The sequence below is a fragment of the Gymnoscopelus braueri genome (assembly GCF_963280865.1).
Source record: "Gymnoscopelus braueri genome assembly, chromosome: 10".
Classification (NCBI taxonomy): Eukaryota; Metazoa; Chordata; class Actinopteri; order Myctophiformes; family Myctophidae; genus Gymnoscopelus; species Gymnoscopelus braueri.
In genome coordinates this window covers 45016464-45041434 of record NC_137611.1, presented here as the reverse complement: position 1 = coordinate 45041434, position 24971 = coordinate 45016464, and the positions used below count along the sequence as shown (strand labels likewise).

At 41.3% G+C, this 24971-nt stretch overlaps 2 protein-coding genes across 2 annotated transcripts in view; both read right to left on the bottom strand.

Moving 5' to 3' along the window:
- Window positions 1-24971, bottom strand: part of LOC308093112 (tubulin alpha-1B chain-like) — a gene marked incomplete at its 5' end in the record, with an annotated part of 213967 nt that overhangs the window by 179669 nt on the left and 9327 nt on the right. The gene's annotated exons all lie outside the window — the stretch shown is intronic.
- On the bottom strand, window positions 21522-24384 carry rnf182 (ring finger protein 182; the record flags this gene model as incomplete). The annotated part of the gene is made up of 3 exons (XM_080439942.1): window positions 21522-22628; window positions 23264-23314; window positions 24367-24384. The coding sequence occupies 3 exons, from the start codon at window positions 24382-24384 to the stop codon at window positions 21522-21524; spliced, it is 1176 nt and encodes a 391-aa protein (XP_080296068.1).

The window sequence follows — 24971 nt, the reverse complement described above, 5'->3', positions numbered from 1 at the left end:
ACAAATTACTTCTCATTACTACAGAACTGTACCGTAAATTGTACACCAGCCAGTCCATGCTAACGTCATGAAAGGAGAATGCATGCTCGTTATATATCAATATTCGCTGATTATTAGTCTAATTTCTGACAAACTGTAGGCCTACTTCCAAATAACTTACCAGCTCCAGAAATATTATGGAAGCCCATTGCACATGAATGCTATACTGCTCACTATTACATATTATAAAACATGAGGCACATTAACTTAGGCTACTTTCTCAATACATTTGGCTAGGTGAAGATAAAATAGCCTAAACACACCCGTGGCTGGTTGCTGTATAGATCATAACATCAACTCGGAAAGCTTAATACATTGAAACAATTGCTGCAGCTTATTATTTTATTTTCACTCACTGCAAAATAAGCCATTTTGACAATGAAATCCAGTATTATGGACACATTTCTTTTAGGCACTTTAGGGGAAAAAAATTAAGGACACTAAAACAAACCTTGACAATTAACAATAATACATTTCTCTGACAAACGTTGAATAAAATATATAAAACAAGTGTCCGAAAGTCTTTATATTCCAAAACGATCCCGGTGTTGCTTCTCACACTGGACGTTAGCTCAGCTAACATGAGAGGCTAACAACAGTGTAACTCGAGACTCCTGCTTACTACAGTAACGTTAAAACCAGGACTCGTCTTGACTCCAAACAGGATAAATATTAAACACTATCAATACAGATGAGTAAACTCATTCATCACTTATGCACTAAGTGGTACGATTGTCACGTAATGCTCCCGTTTAAATACACTATGTGAGTCCTTCAGACACACCAAAACCTCTCCCTCTAAAATTGGCTAAGCACGCACATATCCCAGGACGTCCCGCCCCCCAACCAATCATATGCTTGGAAAAGTGATGGACCGTCATAAAGACCAATCAGTCAACAAGTTAGATAGCCCCTACGGAACCTCTCCCTCCGCTGTATAGCTCCGACTCTCCGAGATGAGGTTCCTCGTTTCTCGGTGCCGTTTTAGCAGGACATTGTCGCACATTTTCCACTTTACATGTTTCTTACCCTTTTCTGCACATCGTATCCAAAAAGTAAAGGTTTTGCTCTCAGCTATTTTAAGTTCTAGCGCACAATAAAATCTATCCAACGAGTTGAAAAAAGTATTTAATTCGCCTCTGTCCTCAGCCGGTTCCATAATATTTTGCATTAGAAGATGCAATTCAACATTAGACCAGTAGGGGAATCAGTAATGTTATCTCTACGGGCGCAACTCTTGCGCAATGTCTTAAAAACATGTAACCGGATAAGGACAGAGGCGAATTAAATACTTTTTTCAACTTGTTGGATAGATTTTATTGTGCGCTAGAACTTAAAACATCTGAGAGCATGGCAGAAAACCTTTACTTTTTGGATACGATGTGCAGAAAGGGGTAAGAAACATGTAAAGTGGAAAATGTGCGACAATGTTCTGCTAAAACGGCACCAAGAAACGAGGAACCTCATCTCGGAGCTATACAGCGGAGGGAGAGGTTCCGTCGGAGCTACAAGTTAGACTGATCTCTTAAAGTGGTACTAGCTTCTAAAGACCTGTTGACTTATTAAATTGCCTGCCTACTACTAAGGTTTTGAAATAGGCACATATTAACGCTGGGGAAATTACCCAGGGGTTACAAACATAATAATTTTCATTAAGCAAAAAAGGTAGGAAGAATATAATGTGTCATGAAGTTAGCCCGGAATGGCTGATGTAGGTACAATTTACGGTACAGTTCTGTTGTAATTATATGTAAAGTAACTTGAAGTAAGTGGAAATAACATTAAATAAAGGCCTAATAAAGAACACATTTGTTCTAACGAAACACTTACAGTGGACTAATAGTAGCCTAACATCACATCGTGTAGTTAGTAGTTGCGGGGTTCTTATTAGGCTTTGTTAGGTCTTATTAGGCTTTGTTAGCCTCTAGGAATTATGTTCCATAATGAAAGTATAACTGTATTTGTTTCTGTCTAATAGCAGAGAACACCATTTCTAATAACACCTTTTGTTACGTTTCATTCAATTTCTAATTAGAACATAATTAAGGGATAATAGTGGAAAATAAGGGTATAACAACGTTTGTTTCTTTCTAATAAAAAAACATTATTGCCAATGAGAAACACATTATTTGTAATAACGGCTTATTATGTCAAATTAGTGTACCGTAAATTGTGCTGCGACCAACTTTGTTTGTGCACTCCCTAGAGGTCAAGGAAAAACCTTTGCCCTGCATTTTTCACATCTACCTTTTATAGCGCCACCAGGAGGCCGACTTATGTAAAACATATTTCTTTTCATTACTCCTTCCGATTTTACCGCAAATCGGTACACATGATCCCTATAGTCATGTGATCAAGACGGATCTGTTTAATTTTTCATATTCCATCCCGATTGGCTAAAATTCACATCTAAAGTTTGCAGGAGTGGCCCGTTTAGAACAAAATGCCGCAGATCATGAATGCAGCATCCGATTGCGGTCAAACTTTGCACGCACGTTCACACTATGTTGAGGAACAAATGCTACCATTTTAACATTGGCCTGTTATAGCGCCACCAGCATGTCTAATTTAGCACAAAAAAAATTTGGAACAAAATGTCCGATTGCCTTGCAAGACCTGAGAAGAAATGGTACCCTTTTTACATTGGCCTATTATAGCGCCACCGGGAGGCCACAATAACCTATCTGACCTGGCGGAGACCTGTGCTCCGAGGAGCACTTTTTCTAGTTTTCTTATCCTTTTAGCCTATAATGACATGCCCAAAATTAGGATGTCAGGGTTAAAGTGGTAGCTATACTTTCAAAAACCTGGAGACGGGGAAGTTATCCACTGTATACTGGCAGGTGGCAGTCCTGAGACAGGCATTAAATGTGGCATGGTCCAAGTATATTCCATGTTTGGGATTTCAATAATTGACAACTATAATAACATGCACTCCACAATCATAATCCATGGAAACCCTCCATCCACAGCCTAGGATCTCCTCCAACCTAAAAGTTAGCTCACGTGATCAAAGTTAGGTGCCTTCACATCAAACTATTGTGACACTGCAATCAATTAAAATCCTGGCATGCCCTTCATTAATCATCATGTACATATCTTTTTTGTCCCTTAAGTTTCCTTGTTCCAGCGTTCCATTGGCATTTTATCCTTGATGTTTCCGTGAGAAGCATTTAACATGTAATTATTATGTCTAATAAATCAAAAACAAATCAAGTGTAGCTTGTAGGGTGTGTCTTTTTCCGTTGTTACGTGTGCATGCCTTGGACTTTCTCATCAACAGAGAATACCTGATCACCTTAATGGAATCCACATACTTTGCCAAACCAAACCAAATAGTTTAGCTGGTAGAACTTGATCTCCTTTTGTCCTCAAGTAACACTGTCTTATGAAAACCCAGCAATCTCTATATTAGCCATATGATGTATACTGTAATACACAACCACTCACCTTTGCAGCTAAAGTGGCCCTTTTGAGGTTGAAGCACTGTCTGTACTGATGAGACTCAATTATTATCCAAAATAATTAGGATTTAATTTGTTAGTCGTTAAGTGGCTCAGTAGTTAATGCAGACATACTATTGTTTTAAAATGTGCAGCACATTGGAATAGACCCTATGACACATTAGGAGTCCATGAATATACATTTAGGGCTAAGCCACTGTGTTTGTGATAAGATGATTATTTTGCATGTCCGTGGCAAAAATGAAATATTAATGAAAATGTCCATCACAAGCTGCCATGGTGATGACCCCTGACTGTGACACACACACACACACACTCACACTCACACTCACACACACACACACACACACACACACACACACACACACACACACACACACACACACACACACACACACACACTTTCACCAAACAGCTTGAGCCACTTCCAATGTGATTAAAGCAGCGATCATGTTTCTTAACTTTGTCAGATAAATGAAGCAAATCCACAATACCTTTCTGAAGACGGATTAGAAAGTAAATAATCTACAATCCATTTGAATACTGGCGTCTGCCTGTTAATCCTCCTTCACTTTCCCAGAACAAAGCACAGAAAGGTACACCTTTCTGTCAAAAGCCATTTAGGGCAGAGCTTGGGGCTAAAATATATTAGCCCCAATGGTGAGTAAATCAAGCAGGCGTGTCATGTCAGCTGTCAATCACTCAACTCAATGAAAGCCAATGGAAGCTGATTTGGGCTAAAAGAAATCAGGCCATTTTTACATATTTTGTGTTTTTCTTGTAACTGTTTGATGCTGTTGCTGCTCCAAGTTCCACCAGCATATCTCTGCTGTCCGGCAGAAACCAGTTACAGTAACTCCAAAATTTTCATTTTTCAGGAAACGACAAAAACAAAACAAAAAGTGGAGTTAGGAGGTTTTGTTCATCATTGATAAGAACAGCTTAATGGACCTCAAAGCTCACATGAGGTTGTAGGTCAAAAGGGGGTGGAGCCTGGTGTCAGCAAAACCAGCTAACTCCACCCCCCTTTGGTGGATTTAGCTGGTTTAGCAGAAAGTTTGAAGATCCAATGGAGTTAGCTGCTTTTGTCAGAAGCACTTTTTAATACTTTTTAAAAAAAATCAACACACAGATGTAAAGGGTGTTCAATAGATTTATGGAAAAAATGCAAAAGCGGAAAAATGGAGTTAGCTGGTTTCTGCCGGACAGCAACAATATAAAATAATCTCTTCTAAAACATTTTAATAATAATTTCTCATCATTCCATAAGATAGGGGGGGCTTAGCCCCACTAGCCCATTGATACCAGCCGGCCCTGCGGCTACACCAGGCGCACGGATACAATCCAGTCCAATAGAGCACCGAAGTCTGACGTAATTTACACATCCTACCTGGGTCGCGTTTCTTTCCCCCCGTTCTGAATTCCCATAGAAGTGTTTAATATTGCGTCAAATAAGAACTGTGTTCCAAAAATAAACAAATGACCCTGCAGCGATTTACTCTTATGGATATGAAGCATCAACTGACGGTGAGAAAACGCTAATGTTACTTCCGCCGAATTAGTAAAAAAAATAAAAAATAACAGACTATCAAATATGAGTGACTGACTATCATAAACGATACAGAGCCTCCTCCCTGACAATTTCGCCGAGAAGTTTGTTTATTTTTGGACCCCAATTCTTATATGAGACGATTCTATGATGACACAATGTTATTCTCCATAGAGAAATTACTTTACGAACGAGGGGATGAACGAGTGACGCCAGGACTTCTGTACTCTATAGGACTAGATCTATAAGTGCATGTGTGCGCATGTGGGGCTCGCGTGCGTCACTTGCACATTCTCTGGTGTGTGCCGGCTGTTACTTGTCCAGCTCTGCCCTCCTTTGCCTTGGCAGCAAATAGCTCCTTCTGGACAGGTGACGTGCCTTCTGTTTTTGTTCTTTTCATGCACCATTTTTTCACTGTTGTCCCTCACATGCTGTTGACTTTAATTATTTCATTGTCTGACCACACCACATACACTCCATTGTCTTAAAAAAGGGGGGAAAAAATGTTTTCTCAAACAAAGGATTGAAAGCACATTTTGCTATTTTCACAGAATTGAGGCAGCTATTACTGTAGCAATCATTTCTTCTAGCTGTCTGTCTTGTCTTCACCTGATGCAATTGTGCACAGGTACCATGTGCAATACTACAAATCTCCTGCACATATTGATGAGCATGTTACTTTACGAGTCACCAAAGTTATTCAAACACATTTTTTATATGTTTTTACATTATAATGAAGAAAATGTATCTGGCTATATTTATGAAAAGAAAAAGTGCCACGGACATAGACATGTCTTGCCACGGACACGTTGGGACCTCTGGTCATCAACAACCTCCTTGTTGATGACCTCTGGTTCATTTGATAAATCTATCAATTAGGCAATGCATTTTCCCAAGTACTTGGAAATCAGCTATTGTAACACCCATTTTTAAGGCTGGTGACCAGACAAATGTGGCAAATTACAGGTCCATTAGTATTCTGCCTGTAGTGTCCAAGGTGCCCGAGAAATGGGTTGCTCAACAACTGACCGCTCATTTTAACACAGGCCACACTCCTTCGTGACCACTGCAGTTCGGTTTTCGCTCCAACCACTCAACAGAAACAGCTAACTGTTATTTTCTGGAAAGTGTCAAGTCAAGTTTGGATGAAGGTGGTACAGTGGGTGCAGTATTTCTGGACCTTAAACAACAGGCTTTGACACTGTAGACCATCAGGTACTCTTGTCAAAACAAGGGTTTGTATTGGTAACAAAGAGTCAACATATCTCAACAGTAACATTGGAGTTCCTCAGGGATCAATACTGGGTGGGCCCTATTTTATTTAGTTTGTATATTAATGATCTGCCTTCTGTCTGTCCATCTGTCTCCATACACATGTATGCTGATGACACAGTTCTCTATATACATGCTGAAAACAAACAACTAGCAGCAGATAAACTAACTGCATCCATGGTCCATGTATCTGATTGGTTGAGGAACTCATGTTTACACCTGAATACAAACACAACTGTTTGCATGTTTTTTTCACAGAACTCCACAGACACTGTTTATCCTGACATTATGGTCAAAGGAAACAATATTAAGGTAGTATCAGAATTTAAATATCTTGGAATCACACTAGACTCAAACTTGACATTTAAAAAGCATATAAAACATTTAGCCAACACAATCAAATTCAATCTGTCTAATTTCAGGCACATAAGACCATATCTAACAACAGACGCAGCCAAACTCTTCATGCATGCTATGATTTTCTCACACATCACATACTGCTTCACAACCTCGTCACAGACAAATCTAACAACTCTCAAACCCATAGAATCACTTTACAAACAGACATTAAAAACACTTGATCAAAAGCCCAACCGTTACCACCATTGCCATATAGTTCAAAAGTATAATTAATTTAATTTTGACCTTTTGCAGATGCTTGTCTAATTTTTAAGGTTTTAAATGGGCTTGCACCTCCACCACTAAAACAGTTCATAGAGCGAAGGGAAAGTGGTCAGAACAACAAGGGCAGCTACCAGAGGTCATCCCTATGTTCCCCGGGTTCTATGTTCCCCCACTAAGGTTAGGGTTAGGGTTAGGTGTTAGGTTTAGGGTTAGGAAAGCGGGGAACATAGAACCCGGGGAACATAGACACGGTCCCGACTGTGAGGTACCATTCAGAGTGTGTTTGGTGAAACAGTCATCTCTGTTAAAGCCTCCCATCACTGGAATAGTCTCCCTACCGAAGTAAGAGAGACCACCAACTATCTCACCTTCAAATTCAACATTAAGAGATGGCTTAAAGCTAACCAAACTTGTAATCATGGGTAATTATCAGCTCCATTAATCACTGGTGTCTCTTCTCATATTTTACTGTATTTGTTCTGTCTCTGTACTATGTCTACTTGTCTTGTATTGTATTGATGATGTCTGTTTTTGTAAGGATAACTATACCACCATTTTTAACAGCCTGCTCAGGGACTACAGATGAAAATTAGCCAACTCTGGCTAACTCTGGCTCATTTACGTGGATGTGAAAAACTGACATGTTGATTAATGTGCACCGTTTGTGGAGATTTAACTATCTTGCTATTTGTTGTATCCAATTTCCTAAGAATAGTATTTGCATCTGATGCACAAATCAATATTCCTTCAGATTCCATTGTTATCAAATTAAATATAGGTTTACAAAAACAAATTTTTACTCCCTGGAGGGGCATATATATTCAGCAACGAGACAACTCTGCCCTCTAGTTTACATTTCACCACGACATATCTTCCTTCTTATATCAACATATTATTGATATATTAAAACAGATACACCTTGCTTATTTCCTGATTTAAAAGAGCTATATAACGTGTTCCTGAATCCAATTTTTTAAGTTTCTCATGTTCCGTCCGAGAGTTTCCTGTAAAAAATATTATTTGTGCCTTTTCACGTTTCAACTTATGACTTTGCTCTGTTTAACTGGATTATTCAGGCCATTTACATTAAGAGATATCACCTTAAAATGTCTGTTCGACATTGTACTTGATCTTCACAGTAATATTGATGCATACAGCCCAACTACTACAAGCTAAAAAGAAAAAGGTATTAAACCAAAACAACACATCACCAGGTGGCTTCCAAAAAAAAGTGCACTCTTGCCACCTCATAATGTTAACCCTGTTGGAAGGGAAGGGGGCGAGACAACACTCTAAGTGGAGGCCCCCGCTGTTTGTGGAACTTGTTCAACAAAATTCCACTCAAGCTGTGTCCAACTTACTTGTATGACATGCCTGAGCATTTCTCCCTTAATTATTATCAAATAGAGTCAATTGAACCATAAATACAGAAAAACATATCCAATAAAATAAAATAAACGACACCTGAGACACAAACTGGTTGATTTAAAAGATATTCACCTGTTTCCTAGGCTGTGTGTTTTCCACTTCCTGTCGATTTCATTGGATATCATTGGTCATCTGACCAGTTTCATTGGATTTCATTGGATCAAATCGACAGGAAGTGGAAAAAACACAGCCTAGGAAACAGGTGAATACTGTGCCTAGCAAGTCCTTAACCGTTATTCACGAACCTAAAGCCATTAATGATTACACATTTCACATGTGAAAGTAAAGAAAGTAAAGAAAAACTTTGTTCCTTGAACACCTCTAGCCTCTTAAAAAAAAAAGATCTATCACCTATTTAAGGCCAATCAAAATAACTTATTCATAGGCTCAGCAAAGAAAACTAGATGAACAATAAACCAAAATCAACCCGGTATTAGAATGAATTCCTTCTTTTTCTTCCCACCTTGACTTATTATCCCACTGTGTACCAACAAAATGCATACAGATTAAGACGTGCATGAAAGCCATGCGTGATTAAACAACTTAAGGCGTGGAAAGAACAGTGGGCCTTATAAAAACATATATAAAAGTACAAAAAGAAAGACAAAGCGTTCATTTAATACCTCTATGTCGGCAACAGTTACTCATACGACCGACAGAGCCTCTATCAATCATCGCCGGCCCGGGGCCCCGCAACAACATTTTTTATACTTAATGGCTCATCGGTCATAGGAAAAACTAAACTAACAGTATACGAAAATGAACCCTGGATTCATTTGGCACTCCTTTTATTCACCTCTTAATTATCGTTACCCACTGGAAAGTTTTACGTTTTTCCTTTGCGCGTTGTGCTGTTTCTCTGCCTCCGGTTTATCTCCAACGCTTCTTCAAAAACGGTTCTTCTTCAAAAACGGCCAAAATTCACCCAATGACCGCACGGGTCGCGTGCATGCGTCGCCACTGGTGTGCACCCTCACAATTTTCAACTGCACCCTTAGTCATTTCATCCTGCTGCCGGGCCTGTCCTAGACCTTCCTTCGAGGTCTGTTAAGGCTTCTTGCAGAATTCGCTGTTGCTAAAGAGACGTGAGCAGAGCGTCCTTCACTGAACCGTTCCACTTTTCTGTCTCTTCTATACGGGTCTCTGCCTCGCCCAGGGGCGTAGCTTGACTTTTTTTGCCGTGTTTATTTTTATTTTTTAAACAATATATTTATTGGCACGTGGGTTTTTGAAGCAAAAGTATGCAGCAATTTCACTGGTTTAAACAACATTTACAGTATGTAACAGACTAAGATAGCGGATAGCCTACTAGTATAAAATTAAGGAAACACTCAGAAAACAGCCACGACTGTGCACATTTTGATCCATTAAGACATTTAAAGGCTAATATAATAACAGAAATGTATTTTAAATGCCACTGAAAAACTTTGATTAACTTCATTAAGTAGGCTACTTGCATAATACATGGTCTATTGGTTGCAAAAAAAACTGACCTAGTCTATTTTGGATCTGATCAGTCCAATTGGAAACACTTGCCTGGTCGTGTCCAGGGTTGCCTGGTCGTGCTGTGATTATGAGAATGACTGCTGCTACAGCGAAATCCAGAGCTAGACTGGGACGAAAACTTAGGTCCTACACATTTTGGCCCAGACCGGCCCACCACAGCCAGCGCGCAGATACTCTACCACCCCGTTCCATCGAGGAACATACAAACACACAAGCCCTTAATACCACGACTTTTACTGAGACACATCTCTCAGTGTTCTGGAGCCTTGAGTAAAGTAAATGACACAACCCATACGCAACTACACAACACATAAATATAATAGTTAGATTATAGTATTCACTAACATACACAACTACACAACCCATAAATAGGATAGTTAGCCTACAGTACTCATTAACACAGGGAGTGTGTTGCTCTTATAAGGAGGATGCTGGCTGAAGCACATTGTATAGAGTAGTATAGAACGTATAGAAAACAAGGGTAGGCTATAATAATCTGAGAATGCATCTATTACAGATCTTATAGATCTATACGCTATATGAGGATGGCATCAGGAAATGCTTAACTTGTACATAGTCAGTGAAGGCTGCAATTTGCATACAGTGTATGGAAATAAGTTGTTTTATTGTAACAGCATCTCTCTCTCTCTCTCTCTCTCTCTCTCTCTCTCTCTCTCTCTCTCTCTCTCTCTCTCTCTCTCTCTCTCTCTCTCTCTCTCTCTCTCTCTCTCTCTCTCTCTCTCTCTCTCTCTCTCTCTCTCTCTCTCTCTCTCTCTCTCTCTCTCCTCTCTCTCTCTTAATTTTAACCAGTGCATCGTGGGATATGATATTTAGACTGCCGTGTCAACAGTTTATGGAAACTGAGCAAATTGAGTCTGTGTAGGATTTGTAAAAGAGAGTCATCAGGGATCTGTCAACATGAAACTCTGCCTAAACTTTACTTTAGGCAGAAAAGTTGTACAGACCACTGCTATCTGTTATTTACAGAGGGTATACAGGACGTTACGGTCCCACAAGGTGACAGTAGCGTCCTATATACCCTGCCACTCCTATATGCAAACAGAACATGAAAAAAATAAGGATATTTTGAAACAATAAATTCAGGGGGCTTATTTATCAACTGTCAGAGTAGGACTGCAGGATAACTTTTAATGACATGTAAAACAGGTCACAGGTCAGTGCAACACTATGCGGACATTGGTCCAGATCGGGGCTATAGACAGACCTTTTATCTCAGTCATTCATTGTGATCATCTGTTCTGCTGGTTACAGACAGTGTAGTGTAAATCTGGCATGAACCATGCCATATACTTAGGAAGTCCATATATTAGAAAGGTCATGGAATTGCATGTGTGTGTGTGTGTGTGTGTGTGTGTGTGTGTGTGTGTGTGTGTGTGTGTGTGTGTGTGTGTGTGTGTGTGTGTGTGTGTGTGTGTGTGTGTGTGTGTGTGTGTGTGTGTGTGTGTGTGTGTGTGTGCGCGCGCGAGCGAGCACACACACACACACACACACACACACACACACACACACACACACATTGCCCCACGTCTGCCGTATGGCGTCCCGTGCCACTACGGCAGAGACACGGGTGGTTATCAGCAACACCAGGAATGGTTGTGCTTTCCCCTCTGGGCATTTGTTTGCCTCGTTAATGATGTAGGGGTACGGCCCGGGGGACAGCATGCCACTTGGGCCGCCCTCTTTACTTTGGATGGCTTTAGCTACCAGAGAGTTCTCCAGACCTGCCTCCCCCCAAGGAGAGGAGTCATCCGCATATTGCCAGAATCCGATGTTATTATAATGTCCCACGGAAAGCTCTCTCCACCACGGCCGATGGATCAGAAAGACCATGACCCCCAGGAGCAAGAGGAGATACCGGCAGTGGCGTGTCCTCCACTGCATGCCGCCCAGCGGCTCTGTGGGACCTTTAATCCACTTGAACCTCAGTCACATTGGTCAGGGAAGTCGCAAGCAGCTTCTCACAGCTGCATAAAGCGTGGAGGTAATGTGACGGCAGTTCTCTAGTCTAGAGATCTATCTAATTCTGCTAGTTGTGAATGTACCCGCCTATGATAGGAAGGTCCTCTATTATGGGCAGTGAGTTATGATTCAGTTTAATTTCTCTGTAAGCAAGAAGCAAGCAAGCCACATTTTTGTGGCATAGCAGGAGAATGAATTTAACCCCTTGTTAGAGCCACATCTGGTGATCAAGGCATTATCACACGACAAGTTTTGTTTATTACGTTTGTTAAATACATAAGACAGTACTGGTCAGTGGTCACATTACGTGACCAGGAGATAATGAGGGTCCAAATAATAATGAGAAAATAATAGAAATATGTAGACATATCTCTCTGGGAATGCCAAGAGGCAGCACAGCACTTAGACTTACAAAGTTACAGATACAGAATGAAACATTCCTGAAATAAGGCTATGAAAATGAAAATGGGAGGCAGCAAACTGGAGTTAAAAGATCTCTGAAAGTCATAACAAAGAAATGTAACTTAACGTGCTGTGCTGTTTGAAAGAAGCCAGTGATCCACACTTTTTTAAGGGATGGTGTCAGTTCATTCCACATTTTGGAGAGAAGAAGAATGAGAATTTTCCCCCATGTTTGTTCTATATTTCGTAGTACATCGTTTTTTATTTATTTATAAAAATGTCAACTTCCTGTTAATTTTGCTATTTTTTAAAATAAGAAAACCCGGACTGGATCCGTGGATCCAGCTCCAGATCTTCAAATAGTAAAATCAACAGAAAGTTGTCATTTTTATTAAAAAAAGAAAAACCCAAGTACTGTGGTTTGGTGATGTTCTATATTGTCTGAATCAGCTTTGTTTGTGTTTGTTTACGTGCTAAAATAGTGACTTTGAGAGCTGTTTTACTGTAAGTCAATGAGGAGCATATTTTGAATTATCAATTTCTAATCAACGGGGCAATTATTTTAGATATCTTGTCCACCTTTGGAGTTACATCATGGCAAGGTAACTACACAACCCAGACCTCTACCAAAGTGGTCTTGCCCTTTAATACTTACAAAGTTACAGATACAGAGTAAGAAAAGTACTGTCGGATACAGCAAAACAAAGGTAAGAATAGAGAACTAGAAAATATTGTTCCTCAAGAAACAATGTGGACTCGCTTCAAGACAAAAAATAATAGTATAAAACGTGTGTGTGTGTGTGTGCGTGTGTGCGTGTGTGTGTGTGTGTGTGTGTGTGTGTGTGTATCAAAATATACTTCGAGTACCAAAGTAAAAGTACTTAATACAAAAAAGAAACGTAGATCTACAGCCGCATAACATGTCACATTGGGTCATCACCATGCAAGCTTGTGATGGACATTTCCATCAATATTTTATTTTTGCCGCGGACATATACAAAACAAGTGATTAGTAATATCACCAGAATCACATAGACCTAGCTCTAAATGTATACTAATGGATTCCTGATGTGCCATAGTGTTTACTCTATTCCACTGCGCTACACATTTTAAAACGAGACACTTATCAAATAAATACAAAATTAAATAGAATCAAAATTATTGTGGGGGGAAAGCCGATCTACAAGCTCCCAACACAGCATGTTGTGAGCTTGTATATCAGCAATTATCTTTTATTTTTAGCCTATGCCCAAAAAAATACATTACATGCCCAAAATTTGAATGTCAGGGTTAAAGTGGTTAGCTATATATAGCATCTTACATTACAGGAGCAAAAGGGAAATACTTGAGAACAGAAAGAGATTAAGATCTACCAGGCTAAACTAGTTTCTTGTTTGTCAACTTTAATAGTTGTGGTTTCCATTAAGGTGAAGACAGTATGTTCAGACTTCCAATAATGTGAAGACGGTATGTTAAAGGAGAGATCCGGACATTAAGTGTTATCTTTGATGTGTCGCTAATCACTCACCAACATTGAAAGGGACGTTGAGTTATTCCAGAGAGTCCCCTGTCGTGATGTGTTTTCCACAGCAATGGATTTTTAGTATTTCAGTGGCAGTGACACATGTTTAGTATAATGAACACATACCATGTTGCTTAGGGCTACTGAGCCAAAACAATAGTTTTCCTCAAATCATCTTGACCTATGGGTGCCATCAAGTAGCAGTGGTGGAAAGTAACTAAGTACATTTACTCAAGTACTGTACTTAAGTACAATTGAGTATTTCCTAATTTAAATACTTTTACTTCTACTCCACTACACTGCATCCCAGGGGGAAATATTGTACTTTTTACTCCACTACAATTATTTGAAAACTTTAGTTATTAGTTACTTTGTAGATTTGATTATTACAAAACGCACATTAACCACTTCAGCCCGATTCAAACTTTGGTTATTTGAAAATAAATTTCAAAATATTTAAAAACATTTTATATATACCTTGTGAAACGGGACATTCTGCATAATGAATACTTTTAGTTTTGATACTTTAAGTATGTTTTGATGCCAAAACCTTTGTAAATTATTAAGATGAAATGCCCAGCCTGTCATGACAGAGTCTGTCTCTTCCTGAACGTTTGTGGGAGTGACCGATTAGTATGACTTGTATTGGGCCTTCCCCATACCACAATACACATAAATAGCAAATACAGGAGAAAATGTTAAGTGTCCCACTTCACCTGTATCACCATACATATGTACACATGTATTTATTGATCTCTACAGTATGTGGAAATTCACAAATATACATGTCATGCACCGGTACATTCTTGACAAGTTTGGTGTGTCAATTCAGGTAAAGCTAAGGTGTGGCAAAGAGCCCTGATAGCATCAACATCAACGGCCAGGAAACACTCATTTCAGACATAGGCTATAGATTGTAAAGTTACAACAGTGTCACTTGAAAACTGCAATTCACTTCGTTTCCCAATTATTTTGTTACTTTGTATTATCATTTCAATGTATGTTACTTAATCTTCAACTCTGTTTTCACCAAAATACATAATCAAACCATAACTGTATCACTGAGTTACATTTACCATGACAATATTGAATATTCTTTTCCCTAGCAAACCTGTTACACATCATCACTTCAAAACATACATAGTACCCAATCAGACCTTCATTAATTGTCTTGTCTTTCTCAGGAATATTCACCTTTAACATTTTTGCATATCTTTGAATATATATATTTTTCAAAGCAAACCTTTTTAACTCAAATCTTTGCTTCTGGGGGTCCCTGGCACAACATATTTTCAGATGGGGGTCCGCTGCCAAATATTTATCAATTTGGGGGTCCTTGATGTGAAAAAGAGAAACCACTGGTCTACTGTGTCTCAAAATGTCAGTCCAAAATCTGCAATAGTTGTTCAATTGGCTTGAGATCTGGTCACTCACATCAAACCATTCAGTGACACCTAAGGGCCTGTGGATGGTGGCATTGTCATTCTAGAAGATTCCACTCCCACCAGGATAGAAATGTTTCATCATAGTATGAAAGTGATCACTCAGAATAACCTTTGTTTTTGTGTGTTTTATTTTTGGGGGGCTTTTTTTAGCCTTTATTTGACAGTGGAGGTGGGTACAGTGGAGAGAGACAGGAAACATGGAGAGAGAGAGAGCAGGGGAATGACATGCAGCAAACAGTCCGGCCGGCCGGGAATAGAAGCAGGGACTTACTGCCAGCCATTTGATCACATGTGGTACCTGCCATAAACACTCGGCTATCAGGTCGGTGTTGGTTTTTTGTAGTCATCCTTCCCTCTTAATTCTAGTGGAACAAGTGGACCCAAACCATAGGAGGAAATTTCCCCTCAAGGCATTATAGAGCCACTGGACCCCTCACTGTAGGAGTCAAGAATTCAGGCCTGTTTTTCTGTGTAAACCACTCATAGACTCACCCACTTGTGAAGAATATAGTGAAGGATAACTCTTCTGAACATATCATTCTTTCCACATCTCTGTAGACCAGTGCTTAGATGGTTTTTGAACCACTGAACTGTGAAATGTGCATTTGACTTTGCAATGAGGGGTTTATGCACTGCAACCCTACTATAACATCCCTCTCTATATAGTTGTCGACATACTGGCCCTCATTTATCAACAGAGTGTATAAACCGGCTTATATTTTTCCATATATTCGGCCGTACACCAACGTCACACACGCACGCACGCACGCACGCCCAACTGTGTCTTTCATGTAATCCGTAGCAGTACAATCTTTGTCACGTAGGCAATTGTAGCCTACATGAATGACATATTATGATACCAATCACATTGCCATGAATTTATTTACCCCATACCGAGCAGTGCGTGTTCGAGTTACACTAAAATAAAGCAGTCAGACTCGGGCAGGCTGCAGTGATTCCGTGCCGCCACGTTAATAGGAGATTGGAGCGTCGGGTTTATATCCTTAACCCAGCCAGGTTGTCTCCATAACTCTCTATGACATAACTCCATACCATAGGACAAGCTACTGTAAGTTTGTACACCTCACTGTCCATGAAAAGATGGTCGGGAGTCCCGAAAATGCTCTCGCAGAAGCGCTCGTATATTTTGAAAATAGCAGATCTACAAGCTCACAACGCGTTGCGATGCGACCCGTTGTGAGCTTGCAGATCTGCTATTTTCAACTAGCCAATGCAGCCAGATGATTGATTGATTGATTGATGTAGTTTATTTAGTAAGACATGAGAATAGTACATGACAGTACATAACAGTACATGGAAGTACAAATTCACAATACAAGGTCTACTAAACTGGAACTCTCATTAAGCACTAAGCTTGTTTAAGATGAGAACCCCATGCACACAAATCATGATGAAATATAAGAGGCAGATAGATATACACACTACTATACAGAATGTCATACAATCAGCTTTCAGGTTACTGAATCTGCAAGCTTAACTGAATGACTGTTAAAGCAGTTTGTTTAAATTACTTTATAAAATGTTATATTTTCACAGGGATTATTTATTAGTGTAGATATACATTTTGGAGTGGATTATGTGTCCAGATGCCTGTCAGACAGTCAGACAATGCTGCCCGCAGGTCTACAATGGAATAAACGGGCGCAGCCAAAGTCAACAACTGCTATCGACCAGACGTGAGATCTCAGCGTACGGTAGGATGAATCCAACGTCAGGATATATTGATAAATGCCGAAAGTTGCGGTGATCTCGCCCTACGCCCATTATTTGGTCTGCACCGCGTTGATAAATGAGGGCCACTGTTCTTGTCTGATCATGTACTGCATTGACATTATCAGTCATCTGAGGAAGTTGCTCTTTATTTTTTCTTTACTTTACGCACTAATAGTATCGGAGTCAAATGTGTGCTTAGGACCACAGACAACACCCAAGTGTCACTTTGTCATAAAAAAGTCATATTAAAAAATATATATTTACATTATATAGCCTACTGTTTTCCCCAAAATGGCATACTGTGAGAAATCTGAAAAATGTCCTCTAGATGGCAGCAAAGCATAGCTCCAAATTTGTTTGAACAAGGGGCTCTGTGAAAGAATAACATAAACTGCTCTAATTAGCCTACTCCTATACGTCCAGGGCATGGGATTAGCAATATCATACTTAATACTGTGGTGGAAGAAGTAGGCCTAGGCCAACTCCAACTCCAACTCAACCTGTCAAACTTTATTTATAGAGCACATTTCAAATTACCGAAGCCAACCAAAGTGCTATACAACTCAGCAGTAGAGAACAACAATGTCACAGTAGGATATACAACAAATACATGCAGCAATTGAAAAACTATTAAAAAATGCACAGCAGAAAATAGTGAGGTAGAGTCAGTGGTCATGGTGTATCAGGTTAGCTGTGCTCAAAAGACAGAGAAAATAAATATGTCTTCAATAATGATTTAAAAATGTCTATGGACTGAGAGGCTCGATCACCTCTAGTCCTTTTCTTGTTCGTGAGCTCAACCCTTAGGGGTCTGGGTGGAATGTAATCCTCAATAAGGTCTGTGAGGAAAGGCGGGGAAAGCCCATTTCTCACTTTAAAAGCAAAAATTAAAACCTTAAAATCTATTCTAAAAATGGACAATGGATGGAGTAATGTGGTCATGCTTTTTTTGTACTAGTGAGGAGGCGGGCAGCAGCATTCTGGATGAGCTGCAAACGCCTTAAGCAGCGACTGGTCTATGCCGACATAGAGTGAATTGCAGTAATGCAGCCTGGTTGAAATAAAGGCGTGGATCACTCTCTCAAGGTCCCTGGGAGAGAGGTAGGCTTGACCTTTGCCAATAGGTGCAGCTGGAAGAAACTGGATCTTGTGCACGTAGCTGACCGTCTTATCGAATTTGAAGTTGGCATCAAAGGTGACACCAAGGTTTTTAACGTAAGGGTGGACGTTGGAGCTTAGAGGAACTAGGGTGCTGGGGGGAGGGACGAAGGAGTCAGAGCCAAAGAAGATCACTTCCGTCTTGCTTTCATTAAGTCCCAGGAAATATATGTCAATCCAGTCCTTTATCTGTAAGGCATTCCAGCAAGGGTTGCCGTGAGTTGTTGGAATTTGTTTTTAAGGGTAGGTATATCTGGATGTCATCCGCGAAGCAGTGAAAATATACATTGTGCTTCTCAATTAAAGACCCTAGGGGTAGCAAATATAGCAAGAAGAGGATAGGGCCCAAGATCGACCCTTGGGGGACCCTGCATGTAAGAGGGGCCTTGGTGGATGTGTAGTCACCTAAGCGTATGGAAAAACTCCTACTGTATCAGCTAAGTATGACTGAAACCATTTGAGGCCGGTGCCTGTGATGCCTACATGTTCCGACCTGTGTAATAGGATTCTATGGTCGATCGTGTCAAAGGCTGCGGATCTAACAGATCAGATCTAACAGCACTAGAACAGCAGAATTACCAGAGTCAACTGATTAGTAGGTCGTTATAAACAGGCTTGAATCCAGACTGACATTTTTCGTGGATGTTATTTGTGGTTAAAAACAACTGAAGCTGGGCGTAGACCACTTTTTCTAGGACCTTTGAAAGGAATGGGAGTTGGGAGATAGGTCTAAAGTTTGACAGGATGGTGGGATCCAAATTTTGCTTTTTTTAAAGGGGCTGGACCACCGCTTGTTTAAAAACAGCAGGGTCGCATCCTGAGGAAAGACATGTGTTAATAATGAATAGCACACTGGGCCCAATAGCATGAAAAACGTCCTTAAGGAGACGAGAGGGAATAGTGTCAAAGGGACAAGCTGTGGGTCGCAGGTGCTCAACAATACCAGAGAGTGATGGCAGAGATATGGGTAAAAAGGTATCAAGGACAGCATGACATAATGGAGGGATCGGTTCAGGAGTGACAAGCGCTGACCTAAGGTTTACAGTTGTGTCTATGAAAAACTTTAAAAACCTCTCGCAGAGAGCAGATGATTGCACAACAGGTGGTAAGATACAAGGATTAATTAGGGAATTAAAAACATTAAAAAGAACCTGTGGCTTGTGATTATTCATAGACACCAGGTTTGAAATTGTGTTTTGGCGATTTTGACAGATTTCTGGTTGGCGGGAAACTCCGGTTTATTGATTAAGTAAAGGTAGCAATACCACAATGTAGAAAAAATCTTGTAGACAAAATGTAAACAAAACCATACCACATATATGTTCTGGTATTTCTAAGCCTTATATATTTATATTAGCTTCAGTGAGTGACACCCACAGTTACAACACCAGAGGGAGCGCCTACGCTCCTGCACCCCCCAAATTTAGCATAAACATGGCGACATTTTTATTCTACTACTCTTCCACCATAATGTGGAATGCCCTGACACCATCCATTAGGACGATGTCATACACTGCCGCCTGATAATTTTTTCCCCTTTTTTCCCCCTGTACTGTAAATATAGCTATTTGTATTTGTTGATGACATGTATTAATGTGTTAATATTCTATGCTCTGTTGATTAATTGAATACATTAGGACCACAATGGAACCAAGTCCCCGGGACTATCCTTTTAGCATAAATGTTTTACTGTACCTCCGTGCTGTTTACATTTTTGACTAAGTATTCAATCCAAAAGCTGTATTAACTCCAGAGGAACAAGCCATTCTTTTTTTCCAATCGTTTCATGTTTCTCATTTTCAAAATAATAACAATCAAATACGATCACATTCTGGAATTTCGTCTCTGTCGGGTGGAAACCTCACATGTGCAAAACGGTTACTTTCCAGGATTCAAATTCAAAAGTATCAAAAGTAGCAGATCTACAAGCTCAAAACGCGTCGCTTCGCGTCGCATTTCGAGCTTGTAGATATGCTACTTTTGATGCTTTTGTGTGACGCTGTAGTCACTACAGCGTCACATAGTGGGATCAAGTAGTGTGTTAGTTAAGAAAAAAAACAAAACGTTAAAATATGGAGATACTGTAAGAGGTTTCTAGTAGTACAAGTTTGATGTTTATTACATTACCTGTTAATACAACCAACTGGTTAGCACTAAAGATGCCCCCAAAACTGCAAACGTACCTCACACACACTCCCTGTTTTTAGTAAAAGTAGCAATACCACAATATAAAAATACTCTGTTACAAGTAAAAGGTTCGTATTCATAATTTGACTTGAGTAAAAGTACAAAAGTATTGGCATCAAAATATACTTACTGTACAATACCAAACGTTGAAGTACTCATGCAGAATGGTCCATTTCACAAGCATACTATTGGATTGTAAATGTTAATGCATTAACGTGTTCATCACTTTAATGTTGCAGCTGGTAAAGGTGGGACTTATTTTAATTACTTTATGTGTTGCTGGGTAGATTAACCTATTATAATACATAACGTTGCTGTCGGGTAGAAACCTTGTATCTCATTTTTTTTTACTTTTTGTGTTTTTTGGTAAATTAATACCCTACTTGATCATACTACAGCGTCACACAAAAGCATCAAAAGTAGCAGATCTACAAGCTGTAAACGCTTAGTTTCGAGCTTGTAGATCAGCTACTTTAGCTATTTTTGAATTTGAATACTGAAAAGTGACAGTTTTGGACATATGAGGTTTCCACCCGACAAAGACGCTAGTCAATCGGCACAGTATAGCTGTAAAATAATTGTAGTGGAGTAAAAAGTACAAATATTTGCCTCTGAGATGTAGTGGAGTAAAAATATAATCAAGAGAATGGAAATAGCCTACTCAATTAAGTAAAAGTAGGCCTACCTCAAAATTATAGTGAATAAATGTATTCAGTAGGTATGCAACAGTTAATCGAACCGATCTATATAAGCGATCATAAAAATAATCAATTTCAATCAAATAACCGCTATTTTTGCTATTTGTGTGTGACACTTGTTATAAAACGTAGTATGAAATAGGGCTTAAGTGGTTAATCATACTAAACAATTTAGTCTGTTTAAAAAAGAAATCTATGTATTTTTGCGTCAATTCGTTGATAAATATAACTTTTTCTATAAAGATGATCAAAAAATGTGCTTCTCGATTCACAGAAAAAGTAATCGATAGGATAAATCGATAAGAGTTGCAAACCTAAACACAGGACACAGGGGATTTCTTTTACTGTGAATGAACTGAAGAATGAGTCAGCCGTCCAACCACTGTTCCCAGTCACCCACAGCACCACGCACCATGTAGTCAAAATGAGAACATTCCAGGCCTCCATTGAAAACAAAATCGTCCAAATGTTGTTGTCTTTTGGCGTGGTGGTGGTAGAGGCGGGGGGGGGGGGCTATGGTGGCATGCAGTCCCAGAACTCGTGGCAGATGCACTGGCAGAAGCCGTAGACCATGACCATCACCAGGCTGGCGGGCACAAGGCTCACCAGGAGCACGCCCAGGGTGGTCCTCTGCATGATCAGCAGGTAGACGCCCATGGGCAGCGAGCTGAAGTACAGCAGGCCCAGCGCCCACACCAGGGCCCGGGCCGACGTCTGACACAGGAGCGCCGCGCAGTTCCACACCGTCCACCGCTGCGTGATGGAGGTCATGGAGTCCGTGACGGAGGAGCGGTGGCCTCCGGACGACCTCCGGATGGACGCCAGTCCCAACCCCGGCGGGTAGGAGGCGCCGTGGGGGTTATGAGGCAGATACTGCTGCTGCTGGTGGTGGGTGGAGTCCTGGGCGCCGAGGCTAGACGGAGGCGGTGGCGGCTCCATGATGGTGATGACCACGAAGTTGGGCGAGCCGCGGATGGAGGAGTAGGTGGTGGTCGACGTGGTGGTGATGGGGGCGCCGAGGGAGGAAGGGGAAGCGGGCGAGCCCCCCACGGTGGCCGTGGCGTAGCCCACCAGCGAGCCCAGGTTCCCGGGGCTGAGCAGAAGCTCGGTGGCGCCGCCGCCCTCGCGGCGCTGCTGATGGTGGTAGCGGAGGTTCCGGTGGTTGCGGCTTTGCAGCGCCAGCGCCGCCACCAGGTTACGGTCGTCGGGCAGGGCTCCGACGCCCCCCGGCGGCGCCCCCTGCAGGCCGGTGACGTAGCGACAAAATGGGCAGACCACGGCGTTGGGCGGGGACTCGCCCAGGTCCAGGATCTTGGCGAGGCACTTGGCGCAGAGGCGGTGGTGGCACTCGAGCACCTTGGGCCGGCGTCCGCCCAGGCTGTAGGGGCAGTAGCAGATCTTACACTCCAGCTCGTCCGCGCTCAGCCCCTCCGTCGTGCTGCCGCCTCCGTCACCGTCGCCTCCCACGCTCCTACGCTCCTCTGGGTCCCGGCGTTGGATCATCCTCTCACCTGGACGTCCCGTCCGGGCTGGTCTTGGCGGTGCGGTGATTAACAGAATGGTAATGCAGCCGTGGAGCAGGGGGACATGATGGTGGTGAGACAGAGCGTCCCATTGAGGCTGATGAGAGAGGCACAGGAATCAACTCTGGAGAAGGTTTGGAGTGTGCTGTACTCTGTTGTAGACTCACTGTGTGTGTGTGTGTGTGTGTGTGTGTGTGTGTGTGTGTGTGTGTGTGTGTGTGTGTGTGTGTGTGTGTGTGTGTGTGTGTGTGTGTGTGTGTGTGTGTGTGTGTGTGTGTGAGACAGTAATGGAAAGAGAGACACACACAGAGAGAGAGACTGGGCTACAGAGACAGAGAGAGACGGAAAGACAGAGAAAAAGAGAGGTTTGGAAGAGTGCAGTCCTCTATGAGTTGTGTGTGTGTGTGTGTGTGTGTGTGTGTGTGTGTGTGTGTGTGTGTGTGTGTGTGTGTGTGTGTGTGTGTGTGTGTGTGTGTGTGTGTGTGTGTGTGTGTGTCAGAGAGAGAGAGAGAGAGAGAGAGAGAGAGAGAGAGAGAGAGAGATAGATTTGGAAGTGGGCAAGTGGCTGTATGTGAGATGCAGTAGAGCGTGAGAGAGAGTTGGTGGGGAAGAGAGTGAGATGTGTGTGTGTGTGTGTGTGTGTGTGTGTGTGTGTGTGTGTGTGTGTGTGTGTGTGTGTGTGTGTGTGTGTGTGTGTGTGTGTGTGTGTGTGTATGTTTGTGTGTGTATAGCCCCAGCTCTGGGCCTGGGGGTGCCCGCCTGGGTAGGAGTTGGGTAACTGTGCTAGAGAGAAAGAGACAAGAGGAAAAGGTGTTAAGCTAGAAAGACAGAGATGAGCGAGAGCGAGAGAGAGGGGTAGAGAGATGTAGAAAGTGAGGTGGAAAGAGAGAAGTAGAGAGAGGTATAGGGAGAGATGGAGAGAGGTAAGAGAGACAGACAGAGAGAGAGAGGTTAGCGAGAGAGAGAGAGAGAGAGAGAGATAGCTAGAGAGAGAGGGGGGTAGAGAGAGGTCATGGATGTATACAGGCTAACTGTTAACACAGCACTAGCACAGAACAAGCAGCAACAACAAAGCAGGGTTTGTACAGAGAGAGCTCTGGTATGTTCCAGGACAATCTTTTGTTAGGCACTGAAATTCAGTCCAATTAGTGACTCCCGCACACACACACACACTGTGCAGTGTGCACGCACACATCCCTTTAGTTTTCCATTAACCACTTGAATCCCAGCATCCACATCGTTGCTGTCGGGTAGAAACCTCTTATCTCGCAAATGAATGCCCTACTCGATCACACTACAGCGTCACACAAACGTATCAAAAGCAGCAGATCGCCATGTTTTGAGCTTGTAGATCTGCTACTTTTTCTATTTTTGAATTTGAATTCTGAAAAGTAACAGTTTTGGACATACAGTATGAGGTTTCCACCCAACAGAGACGATATGCTAGGGGGGGGTAACATTAGCCAGAAAAATCTACTCAAAATGCACATTGTGATGGTGTTTGCGACACGCTTTGAGTTTGTAGATCGGCTATATTTGGCGAAGAGATTTGGTGTAGACGGAAAAAAGTGGTCAGAGTACAGTTGAAACTCGAGTCAGTTTCGTTAAGACTCCAGGGTTTAAGTGGTTAATGATGATGCGTGTTTGTGTGTGACAGAGAGAGAGAGAGAGAGTGAGAGAGTGCACATACGCAACATGCAAATGAGTGTCTGTTAAGCATGTTCCGGTGTGTGTGTGTGTGTGTGTGTGTGTGTGTGTGTGTGTGTGTGTGTGTGTGTGTGTGTGTGTGTGAGAGAGATGAATGAGTTCAAAGAGGATGTTGCTGATTCTCCTACATCAGAGCTGTATCGCATGACGAACTTTGAGTCATTGTTAAGTTTGAACATCTTTAGTCATGTGGAAACAACAATCCTGCAACATATACCGGTTAAGAAACATGTTGATCACCAACTCAATGACTTTGAATGAATCTAGGACAGAGAACATGGAGTTCCTTCCTATTATTCTTTCAAAATTGGCCTGAAAAAACATCTATCAGGAGACCACAAGGCACAAGGGGAGGTAAATGTAAATTCCCATAGAAAGGAGGTGTCATTCACTGCCGCCGTTTTCCCTTTTCCTCCTTTGTACATACACATATATGTATAGTGTTTGTATTTGTTGATGACATGTATTATTGTGTAAATTATTTATGCCATGTTGATTAATTGAATACATACTGTAGGACCACAATGGAAACAAGTCCCCATAGGACTTTTTTTGTGATATAATTTTAGCCTTAATATCTTACTGTACCACTTGCTGTTTACATTTCTGACTAATAAAGTATTCAATAAATCAATGAATCAATCAATCCTCTTTCTAAAGTCAGCAACAGAACCATCTGAGCGGTCAAGTGCAGTAAATGTACAACAATGTGTACATACATGTATGCAAACGT